The 24194-nt window shown below is 41.5% G+C and overlaps 1 protein-coding gene across 1 annotated transcript in view; it reads right to left on the reverse strand.

Annotated features, from left to right (window-relative positions):
• Positions 1 to 24194, reverse strand: part of LOC132592607 (cGMP-dependent protein kinase, isozyme 1-like) — a 51388-nt gene that overhangs the window by 25236 nt on the left and 1958 nt on the right. The window contains exons 2-6 of the mRNA XM_060278256.1: positions 22949 to 23060; positions 19164 to 19241; positions 13384 to 13472; positions 11789 to 11939; positions 11158 to 11241 (exon numbers count right to left, since the gene is read on the reverse strand). Of these exons, the coding sequence (XP_060134239.1) occupies positions 11158 to 11241; positions 11789 to 11939; positions 13384 to 13472; positions 19164 to 19241; positions 22949 to 23060 (514 nt within the window). The remainder of the gene's footprint in view (positions 1 to 11157; positions 11242 to 11788; positions 11940 to 13383; positions 13473 to 19163; positions 19242 to 22948; positions 23061 to 24194) is intronic.

Consider the following 24194-nt stretch of genomic DNA (forward strand, 5'->3'; position numbering starts at 1 on the left):
CTTGGCAGGGGGTTGGACTGGATGGCCCTTGTGGTCTATTCCAACTCTATGATTCTATCTGCAGCAGGTTAAATGCAAACTATGGTTAACATGAAATAAAAATTTGAATCCAGGGTTTCTTAGCATCAGGCGCGCCAACTCGTGTGGGGCTGGGTAACCTTGGCCCCCTGCCATAATTTTTCTCTGGGGGTCCAGCCCCGTCAGTATTTGGCCCATGCCAACCAACGCTGGTCCCTCCTTCCCCCACTTGTTTGCTCCTTTCCTCTGTGTGATTTGGCCCTGAGCAGCTAAGCAGAGGCGGGCAGTCGGGCGAGCTAGGGGAGACGGCGCCTTCCTGCAGCAGGGACAGCCCCCCAAATACTGCGGTTGCAGCCAGAGTGCTGTGACGAGTGCACCTGGTTAGCAGCAGCTGGCAAAGGAGATGCAGGCACTTGGCTGGCAGCTGGAAGAAGGAGGGAGAAAGGCAGGCAGAGCGAGCGCCCTGACCATGCTGCCACTACCGCCACAAACCACCTGCAGTTGCTGTGCCTGTCTGGGTGCCTGCCATCCTGACCCCGGGCTCAGAAGGAACTTGGCATTAGCCACGGAGCATATGCAACATTACATCATGGATAATATGGGATAGGGAAGGGGGGTTTTGCATGGCAGAAAGGTGGAAGGAGAACATTGTGGATGGCTCTCAATCCTTTAATAATGATTAAGATATTAGGAAACATTATTAGTACTGTAGTTACTGATTATGGACCAGACCAAAAAGAGCAAAGATACGAACAAGCAGCTCTGATTTGATGGCAAAAGTGAAGGCAGTATTTCTCCCTCTGTTAACCTCAGCCACTGAGCCAGGTGATAGGCCTTTTGCTTGAGCAAGGCAGAATCTTCACTTTCTAAAATGTGCCATAACTTCTATCAGCAAAATCCCATAAATAATTAACGTTAATGCCTAGAAGTTGGCACCAGCTACCAGTGTGATGACTCAACCTCTTGTACCTTCATTCACTACAGATTCAGCTACAAAAGCTAGGAGTTATTAAAAATGCATGAAGAAATTCTATAAGTATTAATATTCCCCTTCTTTAAATGTTCATTTCGACGTAAGCAGCGTTGGAAGGGGTGATCTTTTTTTCCAGAAGTCTTTTTCACCTTCCTGACCTGATAACTCTTGTTTCCTCCGAGAAACAAACACTTAACACACATTAGAGGAGCCTCTCACTTTCTAGGGCATGGATTTGCTGAATACTGCTTTCTCGCCTTTTTGTTTGTTTCTGCTACACACAGTCATCTCCCCCTGCCCCCCCCCCCGCATACTCCTGTCAGAGTAAATTTCTGTCAGATGCAGATCTAATTCCCCCAGCCATTATCAGAAGATTCAATATAATGCTTTTAAAAAAGTAAATTTGTTTTTAAAGAAATGTAAGACTATCCCATAAACAAACATATACCTGAGGTCTCTGGGGTCAGGTGCAGCTGGTCTTTATGGGCTCCTCAAATCCCATCCACTCAGCCCAGCTGGAATTCAAATCAATCAGCTGGCGGAAAAACCTGCCAATCCCCAGTGGCTGACCTGGGAATTCCCCAATTTGCTGGCTGCTGGTCCCCAGGCGTTGCTCCCTGGGGGGTGGGAGTTCTCTGCAACAGGCCGCAACAGCCGCTCACCCCCTGACCGGCTAACCAGCCATTCCCATACTATGGGTGCCAATGAGAATGTCACTAGTTGGATCAACAGCTTGCATAGCCGTGCATAGCACCTCTTGTGCCTTTTAGCCCTAGTTACTATGCCGCAGGTGGCACTGTGGGTTAAACCACAGAGCCTAGGGCTTGCTGATCAGAAGGTCGGCAGTTCGAATCCCTGTGACGGGGTGAGCTCCCGTTGCTCGGTCCCAGCTCCTGCCCACCTAGCAGTTTGAAAGCACATCAAAGTGCAAGTAGATAAATAGGTACTGCTACAGCGGGAAGGTAAACAGCGTTTCCGTGTGCTGCTCTGGTTCACCAGAAGCAGCTTTGTCATGCTGGCCACATGACCTGGAAGCTGTACGCCGGCTCCCTCGGCCAGTAACATGGGATGAGCGCCACAACCCCAGAGCTGGTCACGACTGGACCTAATGGTCAGGGGTCCCTTTACCTCACTATGCATTAAAGTTTTGGGCAGATACCATACGCCGGGTCTGAGTTCTTCATCCTCCAGTGAGAGCCAGGACAGGTGCTAATAGTCCAGAACCCCTGCCCACCACACCCAAGCCATGCCGTTTGGGCCTCATATGGTTTTCCTGTCTGCCGCCACCACTGCAGACCTGACAGGGCCTTGCGCAGTGTTCCGAGCCACTCACTGCCTGCTCAAAATGGTGGCCAGAGTGGTGCGTTCTGAGCCATCATCTTTTGGCAGCCTGTGCCACCGCGACTGCCAAGATAGCAGTCAGCTCTCTAAGCACGCACGCCTCTGAAGAAGAGGACATGAGAAATATCTTTTTCAAAGCTTTTGGCATAACGTCTCACAATCGACAGCTGAGAAAGAACACAGAAGACAAAAGTTGGGGAAGCAGGAGGCTGAGGTGCAAGGACAATGACAAACCGGCACATTTGGGGTGGAACAGCCATAGGCAACCTTGGCTCTTCAGATGTTTTGGAACTACAATTCCCATAATCCCTGACCACTGGGCCTGTTAGCTAGGGATCATGGGAGTTGTAGTTCCAAAACATCTGGAGAGCCAAGGTTGCCTATGCCTGGGGTGGAACATGGCAGATAAATGTAAAAAGGGAAAGTATAAAATACAGGCAAGCACAATGGGCTGTCGCTAAACCGAGAGTACTCAAGAGGAGACTGTTACTGAGGGAGCAATTGACACATAAAAAAGATGAGAGGAAAGGGCAAAGTTGGGGAGTGGGGTGAGAATTTCACAGACATGCCTCCCCCCCTACTTTAAGCATCGTAGGCACAACTGTAGACAGAGGAAGAGGCTAGAAGAGGCTGCATCAAATATGAAAAAAAATTATCTGCTTTGAGAGAAGGCAGGAAACAAACCAACCCTCTATAAGAGATAGAGAGCAAACAACTATCTTTTGGGTAGTACTTTCTTCCTTTGGCACCAGGAGCATAGCTGCCAAGTCTACTTCCAAAAAATGCAGGATCAGCAGTGGCGCGGCACCGGAAGTCGCTTCTATGCATGTCTGGACACACGTAGAAGCAACTTCCGGTGCCGCTCTACCCGATTTCAGGTGCCCAGGCATGGGCGGAGCGGCACCGGAAGTCGCTTCCACGCATGTCCGGACCCATGTATGGGCACCGGAAATCGGGCGGCGCCAGGACCCAAAATGGAGCCTCCCTGGCAGGTAGGAAATCCGGGGGATTTGCAGGATTTTTTTCAATCTGGGCTGCCAGTGGAAAACTGTTTAAAATACGGGGGTTTCCCATGAAAAATGGGAGACTTGGCAGCTATGACCAGGAGGAACACAATCCCACTTTGCAGGCATCCTCGTGCCCGACAGAGAAGCAGGTCTGATAGGGTGCAGTTTTCAAAGTCATGGTTCTTCTGGCCCTATCCTGACATTTATTTTCTCAGAAAAATTGACGCGGGTAGTAGCTTTCCAAGCCCCAAATGTCATATTTTCTGTTTCCACACCTCATGCCACAAGGGGGATTCCTGTGCAAATGCACTGTGTGAATGGTGTAGAGGCAGGCAGCTCAACATGACACAAATGTTTCCAGGAGTTTTTGTTCCATTTAATTTTTGCTCCCAGAAATCAATCCTATCTCTCTACCCATTTGAGTTCAATGAGGCTTACTCCCTGGAAAGTAGGTGCAGGATTGCAGCCTTAACATAGCTGCCAAGTTATCCCTTTTTAAAAGGGATTTTCCCTTATGCTGAATAGGCTTCCTCGCGAGAAAAGGGAAAATTTGGCAGCTATGAGCCTTAAGGCTTACTAGCATAGTGTTTCTTCACTGCTACCATTCGCACACAGCACTTCTGTGTGGAAATCATTACAGGAATATATGAACAATATGTGCTAATGGACCCTAAATGTACCCGCGTGCAAGAGAGAAACCACCAGCTTTCATTTCCAGTACATTTAAGTGCATGTTCGATCCAAACCAGAATGGGATTAGAGACTGAAGGGAAGAAAATCCAACTCTTTGTTTTCCCTGAAAGCTCATTTTCATCTCTTGGAAGTATCTTTCCTCAGCAACAATCATAAAATTATATTGCCGATCCACAATTTGTAACTTGTAGTTAACCACAGGAAGATGTTTATCAGCTTGCAAAGTAATTTTTAGAACGCAGAACACAATTTAATACAAATTCAGCTTAAGTGTTGTATAACTCTCATTTAATTATATTAAACTCACACGGCTTCCACTCCTGGTGGTTTATGCTGAATGTGTTGACAACACAAATCAGAACATGAACTGATGTTTTCACAAAAGAGAGTGATATAGGACTAAAGCATCAAAAGTTATGTAAGACATTGTGTGTGTAAACTAATATATTGTCACATCATTTTCCTATAAGTAATCATGTTTAAATCCCATTATAGAAAACAATGTAAAACTACTCCTGGACTGTACCGCTTCAGACCTGCAAGTGTGAGGTTGCTAGTTTTAGTGCTCCTCTCATATTTTACACACGAAACTCTCAACATGTCAGAGAAGTTATAGTAGATTATATGTCTTTATGACATCTGGTTTTCCGTGTGCAAGCAACTTTTAAAAGAAGAAAACAAAACAAAAAGACTGCATTTAATTGTGATTTACCCAATCTATAGTTTCCAGTGGCAAAGCCCTGAATCAGTTTTATGACACGATGAACTGTCTGTCCCACTTTCACTGAATCAGGCCATTTGGGATCCAGCTGCCATTAGGGCTAATGTGTCAAATCAACAATATACGGTAGGTCTTTTGGAGGAGGTAGGGTCACCATGGACATTTTGCAGTCACAACTTCTAAACATCAAAATTCAAGAAAGGGAGATTTTTTTTAGTGGAAAGAGAGAAAGAGCTGGAAAAGGCCAGTATTATTATTCAACCTGATTGGGGTTTCAGAATAATGAGAAAGAAGCAAAACTAATTCATTTATTCTGTTAATCATGTTTATATGATTCCGTACGTCCTCCATTTGAGCTCAGCTGGCTTTCCTGGTTCTTTCCAGCTGCAAGGTAGTAAAACTGAGAGGTGGCCCAATATAGCCTACTGAGAGCTACATGAATGCAAGGAGCACTATGCTGGATGATTTAATCCGATTCATAGTGAGAAGAAGACATGATAAAATCCAGCTTTTACCATTCATCTTTTAAATACAACAGGCTTTCCAAGTCCACAGGACAGGGATTTTATGAGATGAATCATAAAACATTAGTAAACAATTGTAGTTAAGTGTCTCTAAACAACTCTCCATCCAAATGTTTTGAAGAATAAACTTCCAGGATCCATCAAGCTCTGATTAATAGACCTCTATAAAACATACATCAACTTACTCTTACCCATCTTAACAGTCAGCAAGGCACGGCATGAACTACTTACACAAGACTTACTTTGAAGCAGGGCTGGTCAGAGCTCAGCCCCAGAATTTGTTTCAAAGCCAGGTCTCAGCCAAGGATTTGTACATGTGAAACAGAGTATAATTATTATTTTGTACCACAGAAAAGCCAAAGCCAGCTCTCAGACAGCTGTGACTATGGAACAGGGTTCCCAGGCCTGTAAATATGGTTTCCAAGCAAACTTCTGTCCCATGCCTTGTTAGAAATAAAACACTACGTACACAGGAATGATATTTTCAAGCCAAGTGTTAAGGTGTTTGTGGCGTTTCACCTCTAGAGGGTCTAGAAAGAGTTAAGTTGCCAGGGAGGGAAACGGCCAATGGGAGCTCTCCAGGCAGAAGCAGGGGATATATAAGGAGAAGCAGGCAGACAGGAGGGGAGTTAGATGGCGATAAAGGAGTTGAGTGGAGGTGGATTAGATGAGAGAGGTAGAGAGGATTTTGAAATAGAAGGTTAGAGAAGCTAGTGAGGTGAGCGGTGGGGAGAATCTATAATACCGTAGTTAAGAAGAGAATGTCAGTTAGGGAGAACAGGGGGGGGGGGACTAAGACTAACGGTTAAGCTTAAAGAAAACATAACTGAGAAACCAATACGAATTAATATGCTTGTAAGATCTGCACAATAAATAAACTTAATTGATTTGTTCCCTGTTCAACAGACTGAGTTCAAATCAATTGTGTACCAGTACACAGATATACTGGTTGGTGGCAGCAAAAAGGGAAGAAATAGGCGAGGGAGGTATTGGGTCTATAGACCGTCAAACGTCCGGGGACCCTTTACCAGTGTAACTCGCCACAGTGTTTTATCAGTAAGATAGTGATTTAAAGTGTGGGCCTGCCCCACAGCTACAAAGTATCAATGCTTTTCTAAGACAGTTCTTTATGTTACCGTTCTTTATGTAACAGACCTCTGTTGTTGTTGTTTTTAATAAAGATCACGCTTTGCTTTACAAGCCCCAGGTTTTTGGTCTTTGTCATTTTATCCCGACCAAAAGGAGCCTAGGTCTATCTGCTCCTTAGAGGATTTCAGTCCTCCTTATGAGGCTGATCTCCCTTTAAGGGAACTTATTAATTTTTACAACATTTTCAGCGATAATATAATATAAAGCAGTATTAAATTGTTAATAGACAATCCATTAATTTGTGGGAGAGGCTCAAGTCCATAATGCAACTTTAGGCGTATGCAATTAAAACTGATTAAAGTGCTTTTTTACCCTAGTGCAACAAACCCACTTCAAAAATCAAAACAAAAAACCCCCAGACTTTTTCCAGTTAGGAAAGTGATGGGGGAAGTGCTGGAATGAACAAATGATTAACGGGGACACCTTGCAAGCAAATTATGTTGCATGCAAGATGACTGTTCATTGCTGTATAACCGCCTTGTAAATAAATCAGGACAAATGCTCAATAAAGACCAGAAATAATCTCCCTGTTGCGTAAGCTTTGTGAAAGCAAGTTAAGATGCATACTGAATTAATAGGTTGTCTGGAGGAGCCCGGTGGTGTTCTTGTGTGGAATAGAAATGAATTCCTGAAATTCAGACATTGAGGGGGGTTGTAAAATGGCAAAGGATTGTTCTGTCTAAATGATAAATATGTTTCTGTTTTAAAAAGTGTTCCCTCTAGGTCGGGCTTAGGCTGTAATTTTGATGAACAGAGTAGCTCTAATCTACACCTAAGCGCCAGGATAGTAAATCATCTTGGATAATACAGTCAACTTCCTTTAGAAAGGCCATGAATTTTGTTTCTATGCTGTTCATTTGTACTACTTGCAGTTGTGAAGTGAAAACATTTATAAAGGCCTCCTCCTTCCCCCCCCCCAGCCCCAGGAGTTTAGAAGGCTTTTAAAGTACCTTTTTATTTCTTTATTCCATTATTCAATTCCCCTAAGTAGGCATATTCCTATAGAGTTTAAGCTTCAGTCTCTTGCAATATAAAACAAGAGGAATGAAGGCACTGCTGAGTCTAAAATATTAATAATACATAAAGGTTAGTGGAGCTAAACGTTCCTATAGGTGACTGGCAAACACTCTCCCTTTCTCGGAAGAAGATAACCTGCTAAAATCTAATTATTCGAGGAGGGAGATATTTTTCATAATGCAATAAATAAAGAACATATACTGCACACAACCCTTCATCTACTGTTGTTGCCGGACTGTCTCAATTTGTTTCAAAGTGGTGATTAGATAGGAATACCACACAAGTTCCACTAAAATTTAAGGATGGATATGTAATATGCTTGGAGGATTCTACCGACATTATACGGTGGTGACTTTTTCATTTTTTTTCTCAAAAATTATTTCCTGTAGCACAAATGGATGAAATTTGCCTATTAATGACTAAAATGAGGTATATTCCATTGAAATATTTAAAAAGGTCACGCACAAACCGTTTTTATTTTTTTATATGCAGTTTTACCATTTCATAAAATTGTATTAACAATTCTATATATATTTCATATCAAATTTGGACACAACACCACATTCCACAATGGGGAGTGTTCTTAGCAACAGAGGGTTATACAAATGTCACACCTGCACAAGGTAAAAGCCCCTTTTTGGGACCTCAAAACTCAGCCAGCAGACCCTGCCGGGCATGCTGGGAAAAGAACCTACAGGAGAGGTAGCAAAACATCGTCCTCTAGCGGCGTCTATACTGTTACTGCAGCTAAAAAAAGCTTACTTGTGTGTTCGATGACCCTATATAATGTTGTATATATGTGACTCTAAAGCTTGGGTTCAATTTTATATCTGCTTACAGTGACTTCAAAAATGGTCAAAAAACTGATAAATAAAATTTTCAAAATCATTTTGTGCGTGAGGGTTTTTTTTAATCAAATCTCTTTGAAAGTAAGATTTTATCTAATCTTTAATGAAAGCTCATCAAATTATGATACAGGGAAATGAGGTTGTAAAAAAGTCATCACCCTAACTGACAAACACAAAATTCCAGCAGCGTTCGTCTACGCCAGGAGTGGCCAACTCTGAAGAGACTGCGATCTACACAGAGAGTTAAAAACTGGCAGTGATCTACAGTGTTCAGGTCAAAGTTGTTAAGCTTTTTTTAGGGAGTAGGAAAGCCTCGTTTTTTTAGGGGTTCAGGTCAAAGTTGTTGAGATTTTTTAGGAAGGAGGAAGCCTCATTTGTTAAGGGTTCAGGTCAGAGTTGTTGAGCTTTTCTGAGGTGGGAGGAAAGCCGTCTTTTGGGGGGGGGGGATGAAGGGCTAAAATGTTGAGCATTTTTTAGGGGAGCCAAAGTTGTTGAGCTTCTTTGAGGGGAGCCAGTGATCTACCAGTGATCTACCACAGACATCCAGTGATCTACTGTTAGATCACGATCTACCTGTTGGACATGCCTGGTCTACGCCATTCCTCTGCTACAGACTTTGCATCAGACCTCTTACACCTTTTTGCTACGGTAGAATGAGAATTTCTGTTTAAACACTTGCATTGCTACCATCATGAACTATATCTCTCATGAAGTTCATTTAATAAAATACGTTTTACCCTTCTCTCATTTTAAAAAACAAAATAGACTTTTTTTTTACAGGTGCGTGACAGTTTCAAAGTTAACATACTAATGATTAGTATATCCTTTCCAGATTACTAGCAATTTTAAAGTGAGGTGCAGCTTAATCCTTATTCATTCGGATGTATTCATTATATTGTATTCAATATGTTCATCAGGCCTTACCTGAAGGTAAGACGCAAGATTGCAGTATTCATTGTTAATACATTGTTTTTCTTCCCAGAACTTAATAAGCCAGGGAAATCAAGAACGTTCTCATTCTTAAAATATTTGGAAAGGGTAACTCTCATTTCTGTTTTTTACTTCAAGCAACTGGAATTTGTGGGTATATAGCACATTGCTGATACTTAAGTAAAATGGAGGGGGAAAGGCTGGCACTGATCTCCTTATTTGGAAAATTTGACGTTACCTTGTGTACCTAGGAGTAATGGAAGATAATGCAATAAATGTGCATAATACACTATTACTCATGCAGCAATGTGTTTCCATAAAACACATTATACAGATACAATCTTAGCAATATTTATCGTTATTTTTAACCCTGTTTCTCTACTTTTTCTAAAGGAAACTGGCATTCAGTAGGAACTAGTAGCTGGCATAGATATGGTTAAGCAGGATTGAGTTACACATTCTTACATGACTGGAAAGAAATTCTGCAGCATTCCCTGTGTCCCTTTAAAAAGAAATCGAACCTGATAATTCTGTCCCTTTACCTATCCCTGTTACTGCTTTAAAATCTTATGAATGTCCATTCAGAAGTCAGTCCCAAAGTGTTCAGTTAAGCTTGCCCTATGGACAGTGTGCACAGAATTGCAACCTGAACATAATATATTCATAACTTTATATGACAGCTATTAAAGGCATGTTACCCTGTTACGTCCTAATACAATTAATACTACTCATTCCCTCTTCACCAGAAAAAATGAAGAGTACAATGGGTGGGGGGAGGGCGTGTAGATGAAGAGAATGGCAAATGTTTCTACATAAGATATCAATACTCACAAATCACAGGTTCATTACTTAAATACCTAGCTTCAGTGAGCCATTCATATTGCCAAGAGAGATTTCTCACCTATTTTGCTTATGAAACTGAGTGTATAATGTGCCCAAGACCCAGCAGTAAAAAAAAACATGCTCTTGTAAAAACAAGCAAGAACTTCGACATTAGAGTTCTTCATATGACAAATTGTAATTCGCCTGCCAATACAGATTAGATCATATGGTTTTCTTCAGTACAGGATCATAAGCAGATGATGGGTGACAACATGCTGAAGAGAGTTTCTATAGTATCATCCTAAGCATCTTTACTTTGAAGGAAGTCCCATTTAATTTGATTTGGCTCTTGTATATGCCACAAAGGTTAAAATTGTTTTCTTGGCCTATAACTCCATCAGTTTAAAATACATTTCTCCACCAGCTGTTGAAGAACCATCAACTCTGTAAAACAGAACTTGTTTGCGACTGAAAATAAGGAGGCATTTTGATAGCCGGTGCTAAGGCAAGACTGAGCTGTGTTCATCCTCATGTGCATGGTTACCATTTGAATCTATGTGATGTTAGCTGACCTGCATTTTCTGCTAATGATAGATGCTTCTGTGCCAATTATATACTGTATTTTTCTTTTGTTCACCATCATATTTATATCCGCTGCCATGAGAATGCAAGGAGCGTCTCCACCCCCATCATTCAGCCCAGACACTGAGGTCCAACTCCGAGGACCTTCTGGCGGTTCCCTCACTGCGAGAAGTGAGGTTACAGGGAACCAGGCAGAGGGCCTTCTTGGTAGTGGCGCCTGCCCTCCCAGCAGATGTCAAGGCAATAAGCAACTACTTTACTTTTAAAAGACAACTGAAGGCGGCCATGTTTAGGGAAGTTTTAAATGTTTGATGCTGTATTGTTTTTAATACTCGGTTGGAAGCTGCCCAGGGAAACCCAGCCAAATGGGCGGGGTATAAATAATAATAAATTATTATTATTATTATTATTATTTTAATACAACCATATTATGAAGTTGATTTAAAGCCTTTTACAGAAAAAAATCAGTTCATTTCACTGTAAGCCAAAATATATGCATGTGCCATTTGAGGGGGATGATTTGTGTACATACCTCCTTGTCAATCACAGCAAGTTCTGAATCAGATTTACATATAACTGAAGCAGGGCGTCTTGTATTAGTCAACAGGCAGGTTTCCTTCGGGGAGTAAAAGGAGTTTCAAGTTTATCTTCATATAGGATTGCACAGCAGTATGCACAAGAGTTTACTACAGTGGTACCTCTACTTACGAATTTAATGCGTTCCGAACACACATTTGTAAGTCGAATCCCATGGGAATGCATTGGGAGAAAAAATTCGTAAGTCGAAGCAACCCCATCTAAAAATTCGTAAGTAGAAAAAATCCTATCTAAACCACATCCAAGATGGCGGGCGGAGCTCCGTTCGTAAGTAGAAAAATTCGTAAGTAGAGTTATTCGTAAGTAGAGGTACCACTGTACCAGAATTACAGTATGTTAGAATATAGAATGAGCTACAAACTATGCCTCCCACATCCAACTGAGAAAACATCTACGGTAGAAAACAAATGAGTAGAGAGGTGACTTATTATTTAAAACATGTATTTAGAATTATCCCTCCCAAAAAGAAAATACAGTATCACTGAAGAGCTTCTCTTTCATATCTCTACACTGAAAAGCAGCATTTCTCACAAATTGTTCAACAATACATAGACGGCAATAGTTACCCCTATAAAATTCCCCTCTTCAATTTCATATAATGTTTCAGGGGTTAAAATCGTTGCATCATCTATAACGATTTTCAGTTTTCCAGACAACACTAAATAGCATTCCGTTGCTACGTGTCCTTGACTGATAATGATTGTCCCAGCTTCATACCTGTTTTGAAAATATAACAACATCAACAGAAATTACTGCAGGTAAAATAAAGGGATGGGTGTGCAGCTATTAGAAGTTTGGTGACCAAAATGAAAACCTTCATTAAGGCGTGAATATCATTTTTAAAAATATTTATTATCCTATCAGTGGCTCTTCCTAACCACAGAACCATCTTAGAGTGCAAATAAAAGAATAAAAAATATTCTTAAAATAGCACCCCTGAAATTTCCTGGATATGTGAGTTTATACAAGTCACTTCCAATTGCTGAGTCTTGTTTACAAAGGCACTGCTGCAAGAATGGCAGAGGCAGCTTTGTAAACATTTTTTTTAAGCGTGTACAGTTACGCAATGCGGTGCAGATTGAATTAAAAAGATACACCTTTGGAAAGAACTTAATTGGTTCTGTTGATGAGGTCATGAATCTCCACTCCCCACCCTATTCCTCAAATTTTCAAATAATGCATGTTTCTTTAAAAAATAAATAAATGATGAACAGATAAACATATATGGAATGGGCTTTTTTTTAGAGAGAGAGAAGGCAGACTATCTGAATACGAGTGACAAGACTGATCAGCGATTTGTGCCATGGGTATGCGTGTGTATCATGCAAATTACAAAACTAGGCTCACAGCTCGGGTGCAGAGCCTGCTGTGGCTTGTATCCTTAAGTAACATCTGTATTCACCACAACAGTTTTCTGTGTATAAAATGAGAGTCCCATGGACTGCAAGAAGATCAAACCTATCCATTGCTCACTGGAAGGACAGATCCTGAAGCTGAGACTCTGATACTTGCCCACCTCATGAGAAGAGAAGACTCCCTGGGTAAGACCCTGATGTTGGGAAAGATTGAGGGCACAAGGAGAAGGGGACGACAGAGGACGAGATGGTTGGACAGTGTTCTTGAAGTCATCAACATGAGTCTGACCAAACTGCGGGAGGCAGTGGAAGACAGGAGTGCCTGGTGTGCTCTGGTCCATAGGGTCACGAAGAATCAGACACGACTAAATGACTAAACAACAACAAAATTTCCGTTGTTCAATTAAGTGTGGCGAGAATGAAAAAGCTTGATTTGCATTTTACATGGTAAGGGCCGTAAAGTGTGCAATTTTAATGCAGCTTTGTGAGTTATTCTGTGAGAGCAGCAGTTCCTATTAACTAAATTGGGTTTTGCTTTATTTTGTCTTAGTCACCAAAGGTCCAGAAGCTCTCCATTAGAAGACTGCTTGTTGAAATCATAGAATACCAGAGAAGAATTATGTAGCTTCCACTTGTCAATATTTTATTTTAACAGGGCAGGGCATTTCTGAAGTATGATAAATATTTAATCTAAAGGATTTCAGCCTTGTTGAAAAATGTTCACCTTCTGACCCAGCTTTCTGAAGGAAGCTTATGGAATGGATCCCATCCTCAATACACAAGTAGCGCCCAGGCTTCTTACTTACTCTTGGTAGATGAAAGCTTGGCACAGCTGGAGTTGTGTTTCGCTAGGCAAGCACTGAAAGGCTCTGTTTGTCTTCAAACATGCTTGTATCTGGAAGAAGAGCATATTTTATACTTAAAAGCTGGGCTCATGGATGCTGCTGAATTAACTATGTGCTACACATGCAACACTAGAAACTTTCTGTCATTAAGACCATGGCTCAATTTATGGGATAACCAGCATCATATAACCAACATGCTTAAATCTATTTACTATATGAAGGGGTTAACACCATAGAGTAAGCTGTCTTGCCAGGCTTAGCTAGCTCACTCCCACCCACCTTGGGAGGAACTAGGTAATCAGGCCTATTATTCTTCCCCAGTCTACATGAGAAACATAATGTATAAAGAGGACTGAGTTGGTTGCTCCAAGCTGAGACAACAAAGTTCTTACAAGCCACTCTTGAATTCCTAGAACAATCATTTATGAGCTTCCACCACTCCACCTAAGCCAAGTTTTATTGCCTGTGCAACTTTTTCTGAATGCTGTATGGAAAAGCACCTGAATCTGAGCTTTGGAGAGTTTGTAAATAAACCATTTTTAACTTCCCTATTGGGGAATTTTGGAAGGTCATATTTTAAGGTCTAACAGCCTATATTCCCACATTTTAGTTTGCTGTCTATTTTATGATTTTAAATCTTTGCTGGGGTTCTCTCATCAAAGAGCACTTGCCCCAAACTTGAATCTTGGCATCCAGGAATTCTCCTTTTTATATTTTGTTTTTTTCCTTCTAGCAGGCACGATTCAGACATGAACTACACTTTAGCATTTCAAGAATCAGCCACAAAGAGCATTGGGCTTGCACTTCCAAGTCTTCATTCAGACATGAGGGAGGTGTTTTATTTTGCTCCCACAGAGCGAGGCAGGTCAGTTATTGCAGCACCAAAGAGAGCTTCTTGTGAACAACTTGCTGCAGCAGGGACTGGAAGTGAATTGCAGCCTTCTGATTACAGTCTACTCTGTTTCAGAGAGCTAGAGACAAGACCCAGCCTTCTGTCCCAAAGATGGGCACTTTTTCTGTGCTCCAACTACTGCACTCCCTGTGCTATCAGACTCAAAGCCTGAAGGAAGCTGCTGATGAGAGTATTGGTTCTAGCTCTTTCAGACCTACTGCTGTGGGGTATAGTTCAGTGTTCTGCTAGCCAGCTCAGGTTTAGGAAACCTCTAATCACCAACATACCGTAAACTGTGCTCAGCTGGTAGCACTATAATCTCTGACTCAGTGTCCTGGTCATTACTGGACTCTGTGATCCATCATCATGTGAATTACACCTGCTGAAATTATATTTTCTATACAACTGTTAAAAACCCTATCTGCCCACACAACTGCCCCAATGTTGGTATTCTCTTTTATCTTTGAATCTCACTATTTATCCTCACAGCATTTATGTAGAATAAAGGAATATCGGGTACTTCCATTGACAAATGGGACGCTGAGGCAAGAATTATAGAATATGCAAGCACATCGGATTTAAATGAGTTTAAGTTCCAGATTTGTCCCCCAGATGATACTGAGCTGTCAAATCCTTAATTGTACACCAAAACCACTGGTTTTAATGTGGCAAGGACCAGTTGTATGTACAGTGATCCCCTTAGCATTCAAACCCTTGTTGTCACTCTTATTCTTGCCTGTCAAAATCTTTTCAATAACACTGTCTCCAATTCAGTTTCCCCAATCTAGGCCTGAGCTTCTACTTGCAATCTAAGTTAACCAGCTGAGCTTCCATCTCATGTGCCTCTGCTCATGTGCCGAAACAGCTGTCCATGCCCCACCAACACCACCTCAGCCTGCCTGGCTAAATATACTTGTTTTTTCACATCTCCTTTTTCTATTGACCATAGGCTACTAACACCTTTTCAATACACTTCCCCTTAACATTCTCTCCAACTCTGTGCTAGATTGTTAATGGAGATTGTTAATGGAAAGTGGTAAGAAGCTGGTGTTGAGTCACGTAGTAAAGCCATTAGTGTCATCCCCTATGCTCTGTTTAAAATATCATTTCTGAACTCTGGCGATTACTTAATAATTTGTGGTGTATGGTAGGGCTCACGTTTCCTTCTTTCATTGAAGCTTCAAGGAATATCACAATGTGATACGCAAAAAAAAGATCACTGCATTTAACCAGGTGTCCGGCCTTGCAACTAATTACTTAAAGGGTGGCAACCTACCCTGTTCTGGTTGCAAGCCACTCTATCCCTCTTCTGACTTCTGCTTGCCTACTGAACCTGGGAGCAGGGCCTTCCCTCTCATGAGGCAAGGTGGGGTAACAGGGGCAGCAGATCCAGCCTCCGAGGAACACATCCCATGTACATCTTCACTCCCCACATGCCCTGTCCCTGATGAAGAGATTCATCCCCCCCCCCCCCAATCTTCCCTGTTGGGAGAATGGCTCTTTGTGGTTTGCCTCATGTGCTAAAATATCTTGTGCTGTTCCTGCCTGGGAGATTCCAGGATGGAAAGGAAGCGGCAGTTGGCAACTGGTTTACAAGAGTAGCTGGGGAAACTCAGCCAGATGGGCAGGTTATAAATACTGTAATAAGAAATCATTTATTTATTTATTTGATTAATTATTATACAATTTTAGGGGGGAATCTAAATAACTGCATTAGCAACTATCAGTTGATGTATGGTTTGTTTTGTTATTACTGATAAGGGTACGCACAACTATTTATATAAAACATGTTTAATGAGTCAAAGAAATATCTATCTGGCATAGGATCTGATGCAAAAAAGACATCTTAGGTTGTTGATTGCTGCCTTAATAAACAAAGCAACACTTAGTTATGCAACTTTAAGAGGTAGAAAGTTTTGTCAATATTTGTCAGATGCCTTACAATGAGACTTGCGTTTACAAAAAAGGCTTTTTATATTGAAACACTTAAACAAAAAAAATCTATGAGCTCTAAAAGCCTGTTTATTTTACAGATAGCCAACAAAATGTTTCTTTATACATTACTATGTGACAGGTGATTATGCAGCTTGCATATGGAGGATGAGCTAAAACTATAACTTCCCCATAGAACCCCTTAGAGGATGGAGAGGAGAAATATGGCCACCACTCGTTAAATTTGAACCCTACTTTTTTCATAGCTATCTATATTAGACAAACACTGGAAATTCTCTGTTAGAAACAGAAATAACTAAAGGCTGCATTTGACTAAAGACTGTCTCTTCCCTTTCTCAAGAGGACTATGTTTTTCTAGTGTCTCTAACACAGGGGTGTCAAACTCAAATTCATCGGGGGCCGCAACAGCAGTTTGGTCACCCTCAAAGGGCCGGTTGTATCTGTAGGACTATGTGTCCACTCTTTATTATCATAAATTATTGTCACTGCATTCAATTATTACCGTTTTTTTTGTAATAATGTAAGTAATAACTAGCTCTGAAAGCAGAAACATAGTCAGAATAATGACAAGTAGATATTCAAATGTACAATTATTGTACAATTTATTGAAAAATGATTTTTGGTAACTGCACTTGGTGGTGGAGGCTCGCTAGGGTTTCATGCAGGACCTTTGCAGAGCTACTAGTACCTGGAGATGCTGGGGTCCTTCTGCATGCAGGACAGATGTTCTGCCAGTGAGCCACCACCCTTCACCAAAGGGACCGGCTGAGGTTGACTCACTGGAGCTGCTCTCCTGGTTCCAGGGTTTAAGGGCCAGAAGTTATAAAGCAGCATCTTATGTTTCTGAGGAGAGGGAGAGGGAGGGGAGGGGAGGGGAGGAAGGAAGGAAGGAAGGAAGGAAGAAAAGAGGGAGTGGGAGGGAGAGAGGAAGGAAGGAAAGAGGGGAGAGAAAGAATAGGAAATAAGGAAGGGAATAAAGAAGGAAAGAAAAAGAAAGAGGGAGAGAAGACGGAAAGGGAGAAAGAAGGAAGGAAGTAGAGGGAAAGAGAGAATAAGAATGAGGGAGAGGAAGAAAGATGGGAAGGAAGGAAGGAAGGAAGGAAGGAAGGAAGGAAGGAAGGAAGGAAGAAAAGAGGGAGCAGGAGGGAGAGAGGAAGGAAAGAGGTGAGAGAAAGAAGAGTAGGAAAGAAGGAATAAAGAAGGAAAGAAAAAGAAAGAGGGAGAGAAGACAGAGATAAAGAAGGAAGGAAGGAGAGGGAAAGAAAGAAAGGGAAGGGGAGGGTCGCTGCCTTGATTCAGCGCCAGAAAAGAGTGCGAAGGGACCCAGGGGCAAAAAGCATTTCCCGTGCAGCGTGAGGCAGCGGGTGTCCGTTTTAGAAGAAGTGCATAAAGCCTCAGAGTTGCACATTCGTGAGGCTGAGCCACTGATGAGCTCACGTTCATGAGGCTGAGCCGCGGCAGGACGAGGAGGAGGTGAGGCAAGAGGAGGCGGAGGCGGCAGCTTGCCAGGTCGGTGCCCGGCAGCGCCGTGCGGAGAGTCCCGAGCCTCTGGGACGCAGCAGTGCTCTGTAGCACTTTGAATCCTCCTCCTCCTCCACACGGCGCTGCTGGGTGCTTTATCTGTGCTTCAGCAGCAGCAGCAGCAGCCGTTTCCAGGCGCCGAGCCGTGGCAGGAGGAGGAGGATTCAAAGTGCTAAAGAGCACTGCTGCATGCCAGAGGCTCGGGACTCTCCATGCGGCACTGCTGGGCGCTGACCCAGCAAGCTGCCTCCTCCTTCTCCTGCTGTGGCTCGGGGCGCTCCACGCAGCGCTGCTCTGGCCGCCTTTCTAACCCCCCACCCCCACCCCAGCTGTTTGTCGGCGCTTTGTCAGCGCGGCGCTTCAGCAGCAAGGTCTCGCTGCTGGGTCCCGCTGGCTGGGGCGCTCGGCGGGCCACATGACGAGGTCTGGCGGGCCGGATTTGGCCCCCGGGCCTTGTGTTTGACACCCGTGCTCTAACATAAGGATGTGGCCAAAGTGGTTCTCGGTCCTGACACCAAAGTCCTATACATAACACTTTAGAAGCTGTTCCTGCAGGATACTGGTTTCAGGTCTGCATTCCTAAGCACATTTATGTAGATTTAAGATCCTTTGTTGAACTTTGATCCCACTGGCTATACAGTGGTACCTTTGTTTCTGAACGGCTTGGCTCCCAAACAAATCGGCTCCCAAATGCAGCAAACCCAGAAGTGAGTGTTCTGGTTTGCAAACGTTTTTCGGAAGCCAAATGTCTGATGCGGCTTCCTATTGAGTGCAGGAAGCTCCTGCAGCCATGCCTTGGTTTTCTAATCATTTCTGGAGTCGAACAGACTCCCAGAATGGATTAAGTTCGAGAACCAAGGTACCACTGTATTATTATCTTTATTTTGCAAAATGGTTGTCAGTTTTCAACTACGGTACTTAACCAATTCCTGATCCTGTCCTGTAATTGGTTTACAACTGCCAGGATGTATGTGTTATCAACTGCTATTGGGTGGGGGAACTCTGTTCTTTTAACATTGACAGAACTTTTGTTTAAATGACAGCTACCTATTTGGGGATTTGGGGGCAAAATGAGAGAGAACTTTTTAAAAAAATGTATAAATAAGTATTGTAAACAAAATGCAGTACTGTAGCTAAATATTTACACAAAAGCAATAATTACTTACAAATATAAGGTGATAAATTCAGCACATGCCTTTCCATATTAATGCTTCAGATATTTTATTTATTCATTTATTATTTGCATTTTCAGCCTGTCATTCAACTAAAATATTGCAAAAATAACGTGCAATTAAAATTACAAAATAATATCACAAAAACGAATAATATCAATATTATCATATGATGGCAGTACATAGTATTTCTTCTCTCTCACCTTTAGAATGTCTTCCTGCCTTCTTTGGTTCGGACAAATATGTAACAGACGCTTAAGCTTTTCAAAACCTTTCTTTGGCTATACAAAGAAAATGTACACATTATCCAATAGCCTTTTCATTGACTGAACCTAGCTATTCCCTAGTTACATACACACAGTATATAAAGGCACTCATTGCAGTCATGGGTATCTCTTTCAACTCTATATTTGTATTGGTTTGACTGTTTTCTAAAAATGAGTTACAACATCCTTTAGAGACATAATTCTTCAAGAACGCATTCCACTAATAATAATAATAATAATAATTTATTTATACCCCACCCATCTGGCTGGGTTTCCTCAGCCACTGTGGGCGGCTTCCAACAAAATATTAAAATACAATGGTCTGTTAAACAGTAAGAGCTTCCCTAAACAGGGCTGCCTTCAGATGTCTTCTAAAAGTCTGGTTGATGCTTTTCTCTTTCACATCTGGTGGGAAGGCGTTCCACAGGGTGGGTGCCACTACCGAGAAGGCCCTCTGCCTGGTTCCCTGTAACTTGGCTTCTTGCAGCAAGGGAACCGCCAGAAGGCCCTCAGAGCTGGACCTCAATGTCCGGGCACAACGATGGGGGTCGAGACGGTCCTTCAGGTATACTGGATCTATATAATAGACCTCTGCATTTCTTAGAAGTAAAACCCACTGAATTTAACAATGATCATACCCAAACAGGCATGCCTAGAACTAAAGCCTACTGCGAAAGATTTGTGAAACACTTTTGAGAGCAAAATTGCTCTATCTGTAGCAAACATGATCCCACAATTAGCCTAGACCCCTTGGAGATCCTGAGAGCACCATCCAGTTTCAGCCTATGATCATGTCTTTTTAAAAACTATTGTTCTTGGAGCATTCTTGCTCTTTAAGAAAGATTTGTTTTGTTTTTGTTAGCGTGACAGGGGTGCTCTTCATGAATCTAAGGTGAGTCTCAGGTGTGCTTGGTGGATGTGCTCAACTCTCCACAAGTTGGGAAAGACTCAAGTCTCCTTAGGTGAGAAATGAGGAGACAATGTTTGTATCGTTCCAGGTGAGTGGTGGGGTAGAAATTATATTTGCTCCCTTATTGGATTGCTCTTCAGTGGACCTATTTGCATATACATGATGATTGGTTGCTGAATACTCAGGTTTTTATTGAAGTGAAAACTGATTGGGTGGACTGATGTGGTGGGTGTAAGAAGAAAGTGGTTGTTGAGTGACTGGGTATGATAGCATGGTTCCTGAATTTCTGGTTGTATTACAACATGTTAGGGCCTTTTAGTAGTATCTAATTTTTTCTTTGATAAATACGAATTATGTTGCATTTTGATGTATTTGGATATTTATGGGGTTGTTTTTCTACCTTATTTTGGTTTAATTGTGTTGCTTTAAATGTTTCAAATAAAAAATTAGATATAAATCACTTAAAGATTTATTTTGAATATAGAACAGCATAGAAGTTAAATAAAAATAAAACATACACATAAAATAACAATAACTAACAGATTAACATAAGAGTAGCATATACAGTAACTAGAATAGAGGAGGCGCAAGTGGATTGCAAAGCCCAAGTAAATAAAAACAGGTTTTAATAGAGGCCAAAAACATAACACTTATGCTGTGTAATGTAGCAAATGGAGCTGGAAGTTCTTTTTCCTCATGTAATGGACTCTCTGGAGCCCAACTCATTGTTTACTAGAAACACATCCAATTTTAGGTTTCGCCCTACATTATTCTAATCACTCTGTTCCCAAATAAAAACCTGATGTCCTTAACTTCTCCCAGTAATGAACTTAGTCCTGACGTTAATAAAAACAAAACAGAGCAACTCTGTAACTCTTTGGACTTAAGAGAAGGAGAGAAATTTTCTGAACAAATACACTCTCATCCAAAGCAACATTTTCCACTTTAAAAAGAAAAGAAAAGTTAACAGAATTACACCTCATCTGTTAATGCTCATTACAAAAGTGCTATATTAATAGTGTCAAATCATTTGATTTGCTCTGCCAGAAAAATAAGTGCTTTGGATGGGCCATGCCAGCCAGCAATAGGCAATGGGCATGACATTACAAAATATTATGTTTCGTGCAAATGCTTACAACTGAGAAACAATCCCCTAAATAGCACTTGGCACCATTACTTCCACTTTGCAGGTAGGGAAATAAGACTTGAGTTCATGATCTGCCACTTGGGTCACTCAATGGCAGAAGCTAGAATGGAAATCCAGTTTTTCTGGGTACGTATCCAACATTCAGGGGAATGAGTCATGATGACTTCAAACCTAGAGATGCGTCTGGTAACTTCAAGCTATTTAAAGTGAAAACGCTTTGTTATTATTATTATTATTATTATTATTATTATTATTAATCATTTATACCCCACCCATCTGGCTGGGTTTCCCCAGCTACTCTGGGCGGTTCCCAACAGAACACTAAAACATAGCTGCCAAGTCTCCCGCTGACAAAAGGGGAGCAGCGGCGCGGCATCGGAAGTTGCTTCTACGCATGTGCGGACATGCATAGAAGCAACTTCCGGTGCCGCGCTACCCATGTCTGGGCACCGAAAATCAGGCGGCGCCGGCATCCAAAACGGAGCCTCCCTGGCAAGTAGGAAATCTGGGGGATTTACGGGGTTTTTTCCAATCCGGGCTGCAAGCGGAAAACAGTTTAAAATACGGGGGGTTCCCGTGAAAAACAGGAGACTTGGCAGCTATGCACTAAAAACAGAATAAAACTTCAAACATTAAAAACCTTCCCTAAGCAGGGCTCTGCAGTTCATTGTATTTTCCTCCCCACCCCAACTACACAGAATGCAGGAATCAAATAAAAAAATTCCTTCCAGTAGCACCTTAGAGACCAACTAAGTTTGTTGTTGGTATGAGCTTTCGTGTGCATGCACACTTCTTCAGATACACTGAAGCAGAAGTCACCAGACCCTTATATATAGTGAGAGGGTGGGGAGGGGTATTACTCAGAAGGCTGGTGGGAATGGGTGATTGGCTGATAGGTGTGGTAAACCTGTTGACGACTGTTAACGACTGCAATTGGTCTTACGGGAAAAAGCCAGGGGTGAGATGGCTAAAAATAGCTTTATCATGTATAGTGAGATAAGAATCCAATGTCTCTATTCAGACCAGGTCTCTCCATGGTTTTAAGTTTGGTAATAAGTTGCAATTCAGCAACTTCTCTTTCAAGTCTATTTCTGAAATTCTTTTGTAATATGACAGCTGCTTTGAGATCTTGTATAGAATGTCCTGGGAGATTGAAGTGTTCTCCTACTGGCTTCTCTGTCTTGTGATTCCTGATGTCAGATTTATGTCAATTTATTCTTTGGCGTAGGGTTTGGCCTGTTTGTCCAATATAGAGAGCTGTAGGGCACTGCTGGCATTTGATGGCATACACAATGTTAGAAGATGAGCATAGGAAGAATTTTATTTGAACATTATTTAAATCTAACAGAATTATTCATATAGAAATAAACTTGTATGGGTATAAAATGTGGCCCATTGCACCCCAGATTGTATTCTGTACCCCAGATCAGCTCTGAATTGCCCCAGTAATGACAGCACCAGATAGAGAGAACACATTTCAAGTTTTCCAAGCAATTCACATTTTTATGTTCTAAGTACTCCTTACAAAAGTATTGAAGCACAGGACAGTATTACTATCCTCATATTATAAATGGATGGCAGACTGATTATGGCTAGCAGGCAAGGGACACAGTAACCAGGCTTTTAGAGATTTAACGACTCATGAAACATTAAAAAAATACTCACAAATTGTTTTTTAGAATAATCACTGACATTGAACAAGTAGTCACTTTTGAAGTTCATCTGCCTCTCCAGATAAAATGTTGCCCATTGCACTGCTTGACTCCTTTCAATATATCTGTGCAAGAAAAAAAAAGTGTGGCATTAGCTATTCTGGAGCTTACACAATAGTTATCTATTTTTATTCTTATCTAGCCCTTTCTCAAAAGACATCGTGGTTTGCATGTCAGTATACTTTCCTTTCTTTCTTTCTTTTTAAAAAGTTTCTAATTATTGAGAACAGCAAAAATTTCCCAGTGTTAATCAAGATAAATAAATGGTACATACAATGGCTAAAATACGGTGAAGATAAAGCAATACTTAAATAAGGCAGATACAAAGATACAGGGCTCATGTGCTAACTTGGTAAATTATAAGGAAGTTACTTAAACCATAGAGAAAAAGCGTACAACTGAATCATCTTTTGAATATTCCGAAACACCTGTATTTAATCTGTAATTTTAATGTTTCATTGTGAATATTTGTAACTGCTTAGAGGTTTCTAACAATCAAGCATTTTATAAATTTTGTTAAATAAACAAAACAAAATATATATACCAGTACATTCTTGCTTGTTGTTAGCCTACCCCCCCCCCCAAGGCTTCACCCTCCTTTCATGTTGGTAAAATTGCCAGAACAAGTATGTTTTACTGTCAGTTCTGTAAATATCAAATTCTTCTAACTAAAACCAACTATTGAGCTGATTTCAGTCTACTTTTAAAACTTTCAATTTAACAGATTATTTTCAGCTGGCATTTTGTTAGTCCATCTTATTCAGAAAGGAAGGCAGTGTGTGAAACAGTTGTTCATTATTCTTGCATCTCAGCAATTTGTACATTAAACAAACAAACAAACTTTGACGGTACAGTGGTACCTTGGTTGTCGAATGGCTTGCCTCCCAAACAAATCGGCTCCCAAACACCGCAAACCCAGAAGTGAGTGTTCTGGTTTGCGAATGTTTTTTTGAAGTCAAATGTCCGACACAGCTTACGCAGCTTTTGATTGAGTGCAGGAAGCTCCTACAACCAATCGGAAGCCGCGCCTTGGTTTTCGAATGGCTCCGGGAGTCGAATGGACTCCCAGAACGGATTAAGTTTGACAACCAAGGTACTACTGTAGTTTCATATTAAGCAAAGCACGGAAGAAGCAGTGTCAATGCACAGCCAGCGTGTAGCATGCAAAGCACTAGCATGCAAGCTTCACACTATTTTGG

Source organism: Zootoca vivipara, chromosome 9 (assembly GCF_963506605.1).
Source record: "Zootoca vivipara chromosome 9, rZooViv1.1, whole genome shotgun sequence".
NCBI lineage: Eukaryota > Metazoa > Chordata > Lepidosauria > Squamata > Lacertidae > Zootoca > Zootoca vivipara.